This window comes from Podarcis melisellensis (genome assembly GCF_964234715.1).
Source record: "Podarcis melisellensis genome assembly, chromosome: 16".
Classification (NCBI taxonomy): Eukaryota; Metazoa; Chordata; class Lepidosauria; order Squamata; family Lacertidae; genus Podarcis; species Podarcis melisellensis.
The window spans coordinates 21100421-21115486 of NC_138533.1; the positions used below are offsets into that span (position 1 = coordinate 21100421).

Here is a 15066-nt window from a genome sequence, read left to right on the forward strand (position 1 = left end):
TATAATCCCCAGAAGAAATGCTTCAGGCTTCTTGGCTATTTTAAACATCTTTTTTAAATTCATCATGTATCATTTCCCAGATGTCTGTCGGGATAGAAATTCAGAGGCATCACGAAGCTCCGTTTAGCTCTCGCTCTCGCTAAATATGGAGTCGCACATATTATTAGTTCACCCAGTGAGCTTCGTGGCTGAGTGGGAATTTGAACCCTGCTCCCGCAGGTCCTAGTCCAACATGCTAACCATTACACCACCACTGGTGCAATATGGTTCTGAGAGCATTCCTACCACCTGTCCTTAGGGCTGTGAAAAGCTGAATGGAAACTGGTAGGGCTTTGGAACTGACATGACACTCCGCTTGGGTGAGACCTCAAGAATCTGGTGGCGCCCAGCTGTCGAGGCTTCATGTGCATGCAGGTTTGCGCAACGCAACCTTGCGTGCTCTCCCTCTCGCACGCGACGCTGGGAAGTGTGAAATTAAAAAGTACAAATTAGTAGACGAGAGCCTACAATTAGAGCCACAGTTGCTTGCCAGGGCGGGGACGACGACGGTTTCTGCCAACATAAACAGCTATTGCAACTCCCTGCAGCTGGCTCCTCCTCTCCTCTCCTCTCCTCTCCTCTCCCTCCACCCCACAGCGGTGTTTATTTAAGCCAACACATTGCGCTGCTAATTGGGTAACATTTCGGTGTGAAAATAGGCATTTAGAAACACGCACACAACAGCAGCAGCAGCAAATAAAAACAACCGTAAGCTTGCGGCATTCCAAGGAATGTCAACCGCAGGAGAAGGTAACCTTAAGCAAATAAATAAAAAAGTATTCCCATTCTCCGGAAGAGGACACAGCTAGTGCCAAGGAAAGGCACCCTTTCCAATGCCCAGGGAAGGCCTTCTCTACAGTTCCCATTTCCAGGAAAGGCCTCTTCCTTCGAGCCCAAGCTAGCTCCTTTTCTGCCCACCTACACCTATGTTGTCTGCAAGAAATGACCCAAATCACCCCATCACTTCTGTGATAAACTCCACCATCTTCCTGATGACATGATGTGAGGCCTGGTCGCCTCTGAGATGGATGTTCCAGTGGCAGCTCTCCCATCAAAGACTCTTCCACCCTTGGGCTCGGGAGAACTTCCGGCAGAAAAGCAGGAGTCCTCTCTGCCCAAGGGAAGGACCAGGGGCGTAGCTCAGTGGTAGAGCACCTGCCTTGGGTTCCAGAAGTCCCAGGTGGCATCTCCAGGTAGGGCCGGGAATGTCCCCAGTCTGAAACACTGGAGAGCTTCTGCCAGTCAGTGCAGACAGTACTAAGTTGGGTGGTCCAAGGCACTTCCTTATGTTGCCCACCAGGATGAGGTGTATCCTAGTGAGAGGGCCATAGCTCAGTGGTTAGAACAGGCAGAGGCAAACTCGGCCCTCCAGATGTTTTGGGACTACAACTCACATCATCCCTGACCACTGGTCCTGTTAGCTAGGGATGATGGGAGTTGTAGTCCCAAAACATCTGGAGGGCCGAGTTTGCCTATGCCTGGTTTAGAACATCTACTTTGCATGCAGAAGGTCCCAGGTTCAGTCCAGGGCATTGCCAGCTAGAGCTGGGAGAGACCCCTGTCTGAAACCCCAGAGAGCCACTGTCACTCAATGCAGATATTTAGCTCAGACATCAATGCAGACATCTATTGTATTGGCAGTGGGTGGCTTTCTGTTCAACTTGAGCAGCTAGCTTTCCCTTGTGTCTCAAGCAGCAAGCTTTATATTGTGCGTTGAGCAACTAGCTTTCCAGCCTCACTCCTTATCTTTCAACCATGTACATACACTTTTGGGGGAAGGTGCTATCAGAAAATGCCTTTTTAGGAAAAAATGCACCCCCTTTATCTTTCACATGGCTCAGTTTGTGATGGATCTTGTTTCTTCGAAAACGCTCCTTTCCCAGGAAGCCCAGCCGAACCAATTCGGTTCCCCTACCAAGGAAACTCGGTGCACACCGGGGCTCCATCGACCTCTACATTTGTGGGGAGGACAGAACGAGAGAGGTGCAGTGGTGACAACTTTTCTTTAAAACCACCTGAACAGCGTCCTTCCTGCTTTCTTTTTCCACAGAGAGCCTTCAACGCCCTCTGCCACAGCACTCATTTGTACGGCAGGAGGCTGGTCTTGGAATGGGCTGACTCGGAGGAAACAGTGGAGGCCCTGAGGCGGAAAACGGCAGAGCATTTTCACGGTACTGTAGCACATATGTACTATTTCAGTTGTCATTTCTGTTGATTTTGTTTCCACTGATTACTATTATTATTATTTAGTGGAATTTGTATACTGCTTTTTTTGTAACATGCAAGCCATTGTCTGTCAGGGCCGAGCTGTGGCAATACAGTGGTACCTCAGGTTAAGAACTTAATTTGTTCCGGAGGTTCTTTCTAAACCTGAAACTGTTCTTAACCTGAAGCACCACTTTAGCTAATGGGGCCTCCTGCTGCTGCTGCGCCACCAGAGCACGATTTCTGTTCTCATCCTGAAGCAAAGTTCTTAACCCGAGGTACTATTTCTGGTCTGTAACCTGAAGCGTCTGTAACCTGAAGTGTATGTAACCTGAAGCGTCTGTAACCCGAGGTACCACTGTAGATTGTTGCACCTAGAATAATGAAATCACAGAATTGTAGAATTGGAAGGAAACCCTTGGGGTCATCTGGTCCACCCCTCTGCAATGCAGGGATGACAGCTAAGGAATCCCTGGCAGAAGGCCACCCAACCTCAGTTTGAAAACCTCCAATGATAGAGAGTCCTACCACCTTCTGAGGCTGCCTGTCCCACTGTTGAACAGTTCTTACTGTCAGACACTCCTCCTCAGTGTATCGTCGAAATTGCCTTTCTTGTAACTTGATTTGGGCTCTACCTCCTGGAGCAGCAGAAAACAAGCTTGCTGCATCTCCCAAGGGATAGACCTTCAGATATTTGAAAGCTGCTTATCATATCACCTATTAGTCTTCTCTTCTCCAGGCTAAACATACCCAGCTCCCTCGACTGTTCTTCATAAGGAATGGCTCTTCTCTCAACTTGTTCAAGCTTTGCCCCGACCCTATTGCCCTTTTGCCATAGCTCAAATTAGGTTGTGCACGTGGATATTGGGGGGGGGGGGATGGCTGCAGCTTGGTGGTCCTAGGTTCAATCCCCAACATCTTCATTTCAGGAGTGACCCCTGAAACCAGACAGGCAGAGCTACTGCCGGTCAGTGCAGACTATAGTGAGCTAGATGGACCAAGGGTATGACTCAGTATAACCCCGGAAAGTTGCTGCTAGTCAGTGTGGGCCGTTGACCAAGATGGGCTGATGGCCTGATTCAGTATAAGGCAGCCTCCTGCATTCCTGTGTCCGGCTTCTAATACAGTCGTACCTTTGATCCTGAACGCCCTGGAACTCGGACATTTTGGCTCCCGAATGCCGCAAACCCGGAAGTGATTGTTCCAGTTTGCGAACGTTCTTTTGGAAGCCAAACGTCGGACGGGGCTTCTGATTGGCTGTAGGAGCTTCCTGCATCCAACCAGAATCTTGCGATTTGGTTTTTGAACATTTTGGAAGTCGAACGGACTTCCAGAATGGATTCCGTTCGACTTCCAAGGTATGACTGTATTTGTAGCAGATGGGTCCCATTCACTGGCCTCATTTTGCCTTCCAACAGCTGCAGTTGTACTCTCCCATCTAATCACCTAATCTCAAGGAGGCTTCTCCCCCATCTCATCCCATCCCCACAACAACCCTGTGAGGTAGGTTATGCTGAGAGACGCAGTGACTGGGCCAAGGTCATACCCAACGAAATTCTTGGCGGAGTGGGGATTTGAACCCTTGTCTCTCCCAGATCCCAGTCCAACACTCCAACCCAGGGCTAAGCAAACCTTTTCAGCAGGGGGCCAGTCCACTATCCCTCAGACCTTGTGGAAGGCTGGACTATATTTTGAAAAAATAATAATGAATGAATTCCTATGCCCCACAAATAACCCAGAGATGCATTTTAAATAAAAGGACACATTCTACTCATGTAAAAACACCAAGCAGCCCCCACAAATAACCCAGCGGTGCATTTTAAATAAAAGGACGCATTCTACTCATGTAAAAACATGCTGATTCCCAGACTGTCTGTGAGCCAGATTTAGAAGGCGATTGGGCCGAATCCAGCCCCTGAGCCTTAGTTTGCCTACCATGCTCTGACCACTACACCATCAAGTTCTCCCTTCTCTTCCTAAAGAGGGCCCTGAAACCTGGATTCACAAAGCCCCACATAGCTCCCTCCGGTTAGCCGCTGCTTCTGCTGTGCTGCCTCTGTTGACGGGGATTGCAACCCTACTGAAAGGGAGAAGGCTCCTCTGAGGAGCAGTGGATTAGTCTCTTTGGATCAGAGTCCCAGCATTGACAGGGCCAGAGACGGAAACTGCTGTTCGACGCAGCTATCGACAAGCATTGACAGGCGCAAATGTACTGGTTGGCAAATATTAGTGTAAGGCTCTCATCCCTGTCCCCAACCTAGCACAGGGAATAAGACGTAGATCAATGGTCTTCCTTTGGCTCAATCTCCCCCTGCCCACCTTGCACTTCTCGGAAAAGAGCTGATGTCAAGTCCCTTGCTTGTCTGGAGGGAGGATGCAGAGGGGCCTGCGCTGAAACTGCATAGATAACATTTTGTGTTTCTTGCTCCGCCCACTTTTGCCTCTGGCCCCGCCCACCACCGACACATGGTCCTTGGGAGTTTGCCCAAAGGGGAATGTGGCCCCTCAGGCTGAAAAGATGGGATCCACACATGTTGTAAACGTTGGAACCCTACCACTGCAGACTTGAGGTTGAGAGAATCCACACAAGATCAAGGAAGGTGTTGAAACAGAATCAGGATCCTGTGTAGATGAGGCCTACGGGGGTCAACTCAGAATCAATTTATCCAATGCCAGGGGTTGAGAACCTCTGCCCTGCGGGTCAGATTTGGCTCACCACGCCTCTCTATATGGCCCACAAAGCCTTTCCCCCCAAAACCACGCATCTCATACACAATCCCTGCAGAAAGCAGGCTGGAACTCCCTGTTCAGAAGATGGCGGGTGTAGAATTCAATTCTGTTTGTTTCAGGTACACGAGCAAGTTCCCTACAGCAAACTCGCTAGCGCACTTGCACATTGCAGAAAGCAGGATTGAACTACCTGCATATCAGCTGATGGGCAGAGAGCTCAATCCTGCTTAGTCGCTATCTTCCTTCCACCCCGCTAGCCCTATGGGCTGACTTTGACAGGTAGGTTGGACAATCCTTTCAAACACCTAACGTCGTTAGGATCGGGCAGCATCCTCCACCATACCTGAAGGCAGCAGACTGGCTTAGGGTGGACAGGCCAACCCATGCACGGTGCCCAGAGCTCTGTTCTCTGACACTGCACCACCACTCCCTGCCCACCCCGACCCCCCAGCATATCGTACCTGAGGCAGCCACCTTACTTTTCCTAATGCAGGAGTGGGGAGCCTTTGGCCCTCCGTATGAATGGCCATTTCTGTCGGCTCTACTGAGCATGGCCAATGGCCAGCAATGTTGGGTGTTGTAGTTCAGCAACATTTGATGGGCCAAATGTCCCCCACTAATGTTCCCCCAATGGTAGGGCCGGCCTTGAGGTATGCACAGAGCAACGGAAGCAAACCCCCACAGACTATGGAGTGCTAAATGCATTTCTGAAACCAGTGCTTTTAATTTTGAAAGGCAGGAAACAAGTCACCCCCTTTCCTGATGAGGTTTTACACATTTGCAAACAACTAATTGTATGCATCGCCTTTTTCCCCTCTGCCAAAGCCTAGACTACTATTTATTTTTATTTCTCGTCTCTGTCCCTCACTTCTCCAAGCCAACAAAGAGGGAACATGCTACTGGGGATGTGTTTGGGTTTTGGGGGGGGGGGCAGAGAAAGATGCTGGCAGAAAAGCCAAGTGCAAGCGGGGGCAGAGAGCGAACGCTGCTAGCTGTGTGCTATTCATCCAGAGGGCATTTCAAACAGCAGGCCCACAGCAGAGAGAGGCTTTCAGCCCCCATTTCCCGGCTGCAGTACCTAGAAACCCGTTGGACAGAGCATAATGGTGCCGGAGGTATCTGCTCGAAAAATCTTTGTTTGCTGTTCTCTCGGGTCGGAGGAAATGGGTTTTAGTATTTGGCTACATGCTCCTCTCTGCCTTTCCTCTCTGCCCCCCTCCTTCCATCGCTGGTCCCTTTTGTTGCTGGCAGACCACTCCATGCAGAAGGTCAGTGCACTTATCTACTCACCTTGGACGCTGCGACCTCTGCAGCTGGCAGCGTGCCACTTGTCCCTGAAGGGCTGGCTTCCGTGGGCAAAAAGGGAGCCAGCCCCAATCTGCTTTCCTTGAGGCTGAGGATTGTCTTTTACTGGGGCAGGCAAAACATAGGCAGGGTCTCTGGAACCAGAGCTCTTTCCCCAGGGTTTATCTGGAGTGAGGGATTTCTGCCCCTGCCCCCAGCCCAAGGGCCGTGTTTTCTCATAGATGGCCTTCTGGGGTCCGCGTGCCAGCAGTGGCTGTGACAAAAGCAGACGTGACCCATCTCCACCCCGGGACGCAAGAGGCATCATCACAGTTCAAGGATCATTATCATCATTTTTATACCCGCCCATCTGGCTGGGTTTCCCCAGCCACTCTGGGTGGCTCCCAACAGAATATTAAAACCACAATAAAACATCAAACATTAAAAACTTCCCTATACAGGGCTGCCTTCAGATGTCTTCTAAGCGGCAGGTAGTTGTTTATTTCCTTGACATCTGGTGGGAGGGCGTTCCACAGGGTGGGCGCCACTACCGAGAAGGCCCTCTGCCTGGTTCCCTGTAACTTCTCGCAGTGAGGGAACCACCAGAAGGCCCTCAGAGCTGGACCTCAGTGTCCGGGCTGAACGATGGGGGTGCAGAAGCTCCTTCAGGTATACTGGGCCGAGGCCATTTAGGGCCTTAAAAGTCAGCACCAACACTTTGAATTGTGCTTGGAAACGTACTGGGAGTCAAGTCTTTCAGGACCAGTGTTATATGGTCTCGGTGGCCACTCCCAGTCACCAGTCTAGCTGCGGCATTCTGGATTAGTTGCAGTTTCCGAGTCTCCTTCAAAGGTAGCCCCACGTAGAGTGCATTGTAGTAGTCAAAGCGGGAGATAACCAGAGCATGCACCACTCTGGCGAGACAGTCTGCGGGCAGGTAGGGTCTCAGTCTGCATACCAGATGGAGCTGGTAGACAGCTGCCCTGGACACAGAATTGACATGCGCCTCCAAGGACAGCTGTGAGTCCAAAATGATTCCCAGGCTGCGCACCTGGTCCTTCAAAGGCACAGTTTCCCCATTCAGGACCAGGGAGTCCTCCACCCCCACCCTTTCCCTGTCCCGCGTAAATAGTACTTCTGTCTTGTCAGGATTCAACCTCAATCTGTTAGGCGCTATCCATCCTCCAACCTCTTCCAGACACTCACACAGGACAGGACAAGGAGTCATTCCAACCAGTTAAAAGCATCAGAGTGCAAAGCAGGGACAGTGATGGGGTGTAGACTCAGGAGGATGTGTGGCTTGGGTACCATTCCAAAGGTTGGCCAGAACCTGAGGTTCTCCACCTCTGATGCAGATAAGCCATGAACTGTTCACATCACGAGAACCCTAATTTGCAGGGAATCCACTTTGCACCTTTGTATTTGTTTTGGGTTTTGACGAAGGTGGCAGTGAATGGGGTGGGGGATGCTCAGAGGATGTAGACCCTCAAGAGAGAGGAATTGTGCCTCCGTGGACCTCCTTGGAAACCTCAGCTTCAGATCAGCTATTACCGTTTTCCTCTGTCTTTCCAACGAAGTTCATATATATCCCGACTTGTGTTATTTGAATATGTGGTTATCCTGTAATAACTTGACATCTTTTCCCTGGCTGACTTTCCCAGTGCCTCTGGAGCTCTCTCCGTTCCACCGTACAGGATTCCCCCTCTATTAATTTGCTTTGGATTGTCTTTTAAATACTTTTTTATTTGCCCAGGCTTTCCCCTGCCCCCAAGGTGCTGAATCTGGTCACTGAAGCGCTGGGCTCCCGTGCTCAGCAGTTTGGGGCTTTGTGTTTTATCCGCTGCTATAATGATGTGGCAATCAATATTTTTGCACTGCTGATTTTATGCACCGAGTTTTGTATGCCACTTAAGCGTTTTTCTTTAAACAAAATACTGGCAAATCCTTATACGCACGAGACACACCAGTCCTCCTGAGCCATACCAGTCTGTCGTTGAAGTCGGTGTCAAGTTCTTCTCATTGTGTTGCAGGCACTGGCTTCGATGTCTCTTAATCTTGCCTTGGAGCACCTTGTGTCCCCCCCAAGCTTTCTAAAAGTGACACCCCCAAGTACCGTTCGTTGGCCTCACTGGCGTAACCTGACTTCTGTTGAACGTTGGCATTGCAAGAGCTCAGTTTGCTGCGTCTCCTTGATCTTACGCATGCTTTCTTCATCTATTTATTTATTGCATTTATAACCCACCTTTTCTCCAAGGAGCTCAAGGTGGTGTACGTGGTCCCCCACCCCCATATAATCACCACAACAACCCTGTGAGGCAGGTTGCGCTGAGAGCCAATGGCTGGTGGCAGTGGTCACCCAGTGAGCTTCAGAACCTGAGCAACACAATTGCAATTCCCAGTACAGTGGTACCTTTAGGTTACATACGCTTCAGGTTACAGACTCCATTAACCCAGAAATAGTGCTTCAGGTTAAGAACTTTGCTTCAGGGTGAGAACAGAAATCGTGCTCTGGCGGTGCGGCAGCAGCAGGAGACCCCATTAGCTAAAGTGGTGTTTCAGGTTAAGAACAGTTTCAGGTTAAGAACAGACCTCCAGAACGAATTAAGTACTTAACCCGAGGTACCACTGTACAGTCATACCTCTTGTTACGTTCGGTTCAGGTTACGTCTTTTCAGGTTGCGTCCCGTGGCGACCCGGAAAAAAACGGAGCGGGCTACTTCCTGGTTTCGCCGCATGCGCAGACGCTCAGAATGATGTCACCCGCATGTGCAGAAGCAGTGAATCACGACCCACGCACGTCCAGACGCGGGTCGCATTCTGCTCATGAAGCGAACAGGGCTCCAGAACGGATCCCGTTCGCATCCAGAGGTACCACTGTAGCTGGTATTGGGAGACATCTTACCTCTGACACAGGAGGGCGAACATAGCCGTTGTACCTAGTGATCCCGGACAGCCTTACCGTCCATATTCCGGATTGCAAGGCCTCTCAAGAGCACCGCTATCCCTTCCAGAACCCAGCAAGGCTTCCTCCAAATCCTGAGCCTCGCCCATTCCTTCTGCTCCCAAGCTGAGCAACCAGCTTCCTTCGTGACTGCCTGAATTTCTCTCTCTCCGCTTGCGAGCTCCGTGATGGGTTTGCGAGACATTTTAGTGCCTAGCACGGCAGCCGCCGGCTCCTGTGGCCCCCCGCCCTTCCTCTCCACCCCCTTTAATCGGAGGCTTGTTTTGGAAATATTTCCGAGTGAGTCAGTAATAATCCTGTGCACACTTCCCCCCTCTCGGGAGCCGCGGTTCGTGCGGAGGAGGTGCCCGCTCCCAATCCCGCTAAATTACTATTGACTTGTGTTCCGTGCGCTCCACAAACATTTCACTCAGCCGTCACCAGCAGGGCCGGCGGTCTCCTGCCAGGGGTAACTTGGGAGGCCAGCTGCGCGAGGCCAAGCATCCTGCTCTTCCCCATCGATCAAAGAATTAAACTGACAGGAGGGGAAATTTTCAGGCCCGGCTGAGGCTTGGGATGGAGGGTGGGGGGGAAGCGAGCACGCCTTGGACGGAGGGGGGCGGGACGAGACGCAAATGGAAAGCTTGGGAGGTCGTGGGGGTCCAGGATGTGGGGAGGCGGGGGTGTCTCTGTTTCATATGTCAGGCGCTGAAATGATGAGAGCAGATTTTGCCAGAAGTGCTTCATCCAAGCCTGGTTCTGTTGTGTTGTTTCTTTTCTCTCCCCTCTCCCAATTTTTATTAAATTCTTTCAACATATAGCAACGCCATACAGATAAACAATGCTTTTTCTGGGAAAACTCACCAAAAAGGAAGTATGTTTATTGTGGGCCCAGTCACGGTGCCGCAGCCACCCACCAGGCAGTGGATAAATGTAAGATGTGATTAATAAACGTAAGCAGATAATGATCTGGAGTAGCAACGGCCACAACTTTATTGATTACAGATATAGGTGGATTTTTGGTTGAGCCATTGGGCATATATCCGTTCCAGCACACCCAGACCAAAAAAATAATTAATATTTTATTTTTAAAAAAGTAAGGGAACTCAGCTAAAAAACAAACAAACCCACCCTGCAGATAAATAACCGTAACCCAGGAGCCGGTGTTTAGGCAATGCATGCAAAATAACAATCAAATAGCACAATTTCTTATCCCGGATCATGGGTATAGGAAGGTGATAGACGGTTATCCAGAAAGTTTTGTAACTTGTGGTGAGTCCCCTGTTTTCATTTTTCGCTGTGTAATTAATGAAGCTGTTGCAAAAGGGTCTTTGTGCAGAATGACACACACCCCTCCTCTGAAATCTTTGCACAAAGAGTGGTTAAGAAACTTCTTTTTTTAAAGTTATTGATTTGTTAACAACAGCAAAAAGTGCAAAACGAGAGGAAGAAAGCAAACAATCAAAAAATTAAGCCATAAAGCAGTGGTTTTCAACCTGTGTGCCATGGCCCCCTGGGGTGCTGTGAATGATGGTCAGGGGTGCCATGGGCAACACTGGCCTCTGTCCCTCTTTCCTTTCCTCCCTCCTCTGATGCCCTCTTGCGTCTCTCCCTCTCAAAGGCTTGCACATCTGTTTGTTGTAGCAGCTCTGGCTACAAGCTCTGCAGGTGAATGGTGCCTCTGGGGCTGGCCAGGGAGGGCTTCCCAGGCCCCTGTGGGGCAGTGTGAGGAGGCATCTCTCTTTGGGGTGGAAGGGGCCACCTCAGAGACCAGGGGCAGCAGCTGCCCAGATGACTCTCAAGAAGAGGTGAGAGGAGGCTGAGGGAACACTCCACAAGGGAGGGTGTTTGAAAAAGGGTGAGAGGCTGCCAGCTCTGCAGGCAAGGGGTGACATAACTAGGCTCCTGAGCACTTGGGACTTTCTAGTTTGGAGACAAGGCAAGTAAAAGGAGGCATGTGAAAAGTTTATAAATTGATGCATGGCACAGAGAGAGTAGGTAAAGTTTTTTCTCATAATGCTAGAAATCGTGGGTGTCCCATGAAGCTGAATGTTGGAAGAATCAGGACAGATAGAACAAAAGGACTTCTTCATGCATTCTTCATGCTTAACTGGATAGTTAATGATAATAATGATTTTATATATATATATATATATATATGCTTTCGTAGATTTTCACGGGTACAGGAATGCAGGTTTTGGTGTCCTCGGGTGTCTTCCCGTGTAAAAGTTGGGGTGTCTAGGCGACGTTTCGACGAGGTCTCACTCGTCATCTTCAGGCTGGTGCTTTCGGCTTCTTGTTACTGGAACAGAGCTCTGTTCCAGTAACAAGAAGCCGAAAGCACCAGCCTGAAGATGACGAGTGAGACCTCGTCGAAACGTCGCCTAGACACCCCAACTTTTACACGGGAAGACACCCGAGGACACCAAAACCTGCATGCATATATATATATATATATATATATATATATATATATATATATATATATATATATATATATATACCCCGCCCTCCCCAGCCAAGACCGGGCTCAGGGCAGCTAACACCAAATATAAAAACAATTGATTGAAATACAGATTTAAAAAAACAAGATTAAAATACAACATTTAAACTTTAAAATGCAGCCTCATTTCAGTGGAAACTCAATCAAAAACTTTTTGGGGATGAAAACATCAAGTCTTCACCAAGGCTTACTATCCAGACTGGTCCTACATGGGCCAGAAAAAAGCCAGGGAAGTCCCCAAATAGGATTTCCAACACAGAAGGAGAAAGCAAAAAAGAAAGAGGGGGAGGGAATAAAAGTGACTCCAAGCCAAAGTTAAGCTATGGAACTTAACTCCCACAAGAGGCGGTGATGGCCACCAACTTGGATGGCTTAGGAATGGACAAATGCATTGAGGACAAGGCTATGAGCCACAATTTCCCAGTAGTGATGTATGGAAGTGAGAGCTGGACCATAAAGAAGGCTGATCACCAAAGAATTGATGCTTTTGAATTATGGTGCTGGAGGAGACTCTTGAGAGTCCCATGGACTGCAAGAAGATCAAACCTCTCCATTCTTAAGGAAATCAGCCCTGAGTGCTCACTGGAAGGACAGATCGTGAAGCTGAGGCTCCAGTACTTTGGCCACCTCATGAGAAGAGAAGACTCCCTGGAAAAGACCCTGATGTCGGGAAAGATGGAGGGCACAAGGAGAAGGGGGCGACAGAGGATGAGATGGTTGGATAGTGTTTTCGAGGTTACCAGCATGAGTTTGACCAAACTGCGGGAGGCAGTGGAGGACAGAGGTGCCTGGCATTCTCTGGTCCATGGGGTCACGAAGAGTCGGACACGACTAAACGACTAAACAACATGAGCCACAATGGCTATGTTCTGCCTCCACTGTCAGAGGCGCTAGGCTGAGAATCTCAGGTGGGCAGAGTGCTGTTGGCTCATATCCTGCTTGCAGGTTCTCTACGAGCATCTTATGGTTGGCCACTGTGAGAACAGGATGCTGGCAAAGATCACCAGTGTTGAAGCAATGATTCATTAACATCAACTTCGTTGGGCTGGTCGTGTTGTGTGGATGCCTGTTGATCGTCTTCCAAAGCAACTACACTGGTACCTCGGGTTAAGTACTTAATTGGTTCCGGAGGTCCATTCTTAACCTGAAACTGTTCTTAACCTGAGGTACCACTTTAGCTAATGGGGCCTCCTGCCGCTGCGCCGCCAGAGCACAATTTCTGTTCTCATCCTGAAGCAAAGTTCTTAACCCGAGATACTATTTCTGGGTTAGCGGAGTCTGTAACCTGAAGCGTATGTAACCTGAAGCGTATGTAACCTGAGGTACCACTGTGCTCTATTCCGAACTTAAAAATGGAAAGCGTAATGCTGGTGGTCAACAAAAGAGGTTTAAAGACTGTCTCAAGGCAAATCTTTAAAAATGTAGTATAAACACCGACAACTGGGAAACACTGGCCTGCAAGCGCTCCAGTTGGAGAACAAATGTGTCATGGGTTTTGAAGACACTCAAACTTGGGACGCAAGGGAGAAATGTGCTAGAAGGAAGGAGAATTGGCCTCCAAAGTCACTTATGGACTCATTGTTAAAACTGTGTTTATGGAAGACAATCTTACTTGGCTACAAGTGATCGCCAAAGAAGAAACAAGGACTAGATGGGCCACTGGCCTGATCCAGCATACCCGTCTTAGGTTCTTTTGTTAAAATGAAAATCCACCCACCTAGCCCCCCCAATCAGATTTTTATTTTTAGCAAGAGTGAGTTAGCAAATCTGTAGAGACAAGACATGACTTTTACCTCCATTAAAAAAATAAATAAATGCATGCAACCAAATCGTAATCTTGTCCCAGCCTCGAAACAGGTGTGGGCACCTGTCTCCAAATGACGCCTTCCCTGGCTCTCAGCTCTGACGCTTGGACAAAGCTACGTCAAGTCGTTGGTGGGATAGGAAGGGCTCCTGTCACTCCCCCACCCACCCCCGCCGCCTATTCCATCTCCCGCAACGTTCGTAAAAAGTACAAGACCAGAAGTACAACTTGGTCCTGGCATTCTGTCAAGGAATTAATTGGAAAAATAAAAAAAAAATCATTAGATGGGGGGACTCCAGAAATGCAAAATTGTTTGGTCGAGGACGGAGCATGGGAAAGCACGGCTTTTGTCAGGTTAATTTCTCCCGTATTGATGTTTTGTGACATTTACTTGTTGTTTATCTTCGGAAGCAGCTGTAATGCTAAAAGAAAATGCAGCAGCTTGTCCTATGTGTTTATTTTACACCCTCTCCCCGAGTCCTGCAAGTACATTTTATTTGTTTGTTTGAGATGGGTGTTTTGATGGCTGAGATCGGGCTTTGAACAGCTGTTCCCCACATGGAGAGCTGCTTTCTAAAATTGCGGAGGAAGTGCAGAAGGGGGGGGCGTGTTTTGCAAGGAATGTTCACAGTGAGCCACTGCTGTTCACTTGATCCTTCTCTGAGTTTGGGAAATAGTAAAGGAGATATCTGTATAAAATATATATATATGGCTTTGTGTTTTCGTCTTTACTCCTCTGCCAACTGCTTAGTTTTTCTTCCTTTCCCTAGGTTTTCCCCCAAAAGAAACCTGTTTGCCACCTCTTGCATGCTCTTTCCACATTCCATCACTGACACTTGCCCTGCAGAAGTTAAACCAAACTTAGTTTGGTGAAGGAGTGGGGAGACTTCATTTCCCCCTATTCTGCCCACCAGCACCCAGGATTGGTTGAAATAGTGTGAGGTCACGGAATGCTGACGAACAGTCTCCAGGGGAAGGGCCAGTCATGGAATGTGGGCAAAGCATGCAATAAACGATGGGCAGGGAGGGGGCGGCTCTTAGAGTCTAGAAGCAGGAAGAAGCTCTAAGGTGTTGCTAGAGAAGAAGGGTAAAGAAAAATTTGCTGAGAAACAAAAAGAAATGGAGTGAGCAGAGGAAAGAACAGTGAGGGTAGAAGGCAAGAAAGCCAGAGGTGTCACAGTGAGGCAAGAGATGCTAAGAGGAGGAGGAGGAGGAGGAGGAGGATGATGATGATAATAATAATAATAATAATAATAATAATAATAATAATAATAATAATAATTTATTTCTACCCTGCCCATCTGGTTGGGTTTCACCAGCCACTCGGGGAGGCTTCCAAAAAAAGATTAAAAATACATTAAAACATTAGTCATTAAAAACTCCCCTAAACAGGGTTGCCTTCAGATGTCTTCTAAACGTCAGATAGTTGCTTATTTCCTTCACATCTGATGGGAGGGCGTTCCACAGGGCAGGCGCCACTACCGAGAAGGCCCTCTGCCTGGTTCCTTGTAACTTCACTTCTCGCAGTGAGGGAACTGCCAGAAGGCCCTCCTTTGGCCG

General features: G+C 48.8%; 1 protein-coding gene across 1 annotated transcript in view; it reads left to right on the forward strand.

The window, feature by feature from the left end:
* RBM19 (RNA binding motif protein 19) overlaps positions 1–15066 on the forward strand; it is a 101972-nt gene that overhangs the window by 71767 nt on the left and 15139 nt on the right. Inside the window, exon 23 of the mRNA XM_081892280.1 lies at positions 2090–2210. Within this exon, the coding sequence (XP_081748406.1) occupies positions 2090–2210 (121 nt within the window). The remainder of the gene's footprint in view (positions 1–2089; positions 2211–15066) is intronic.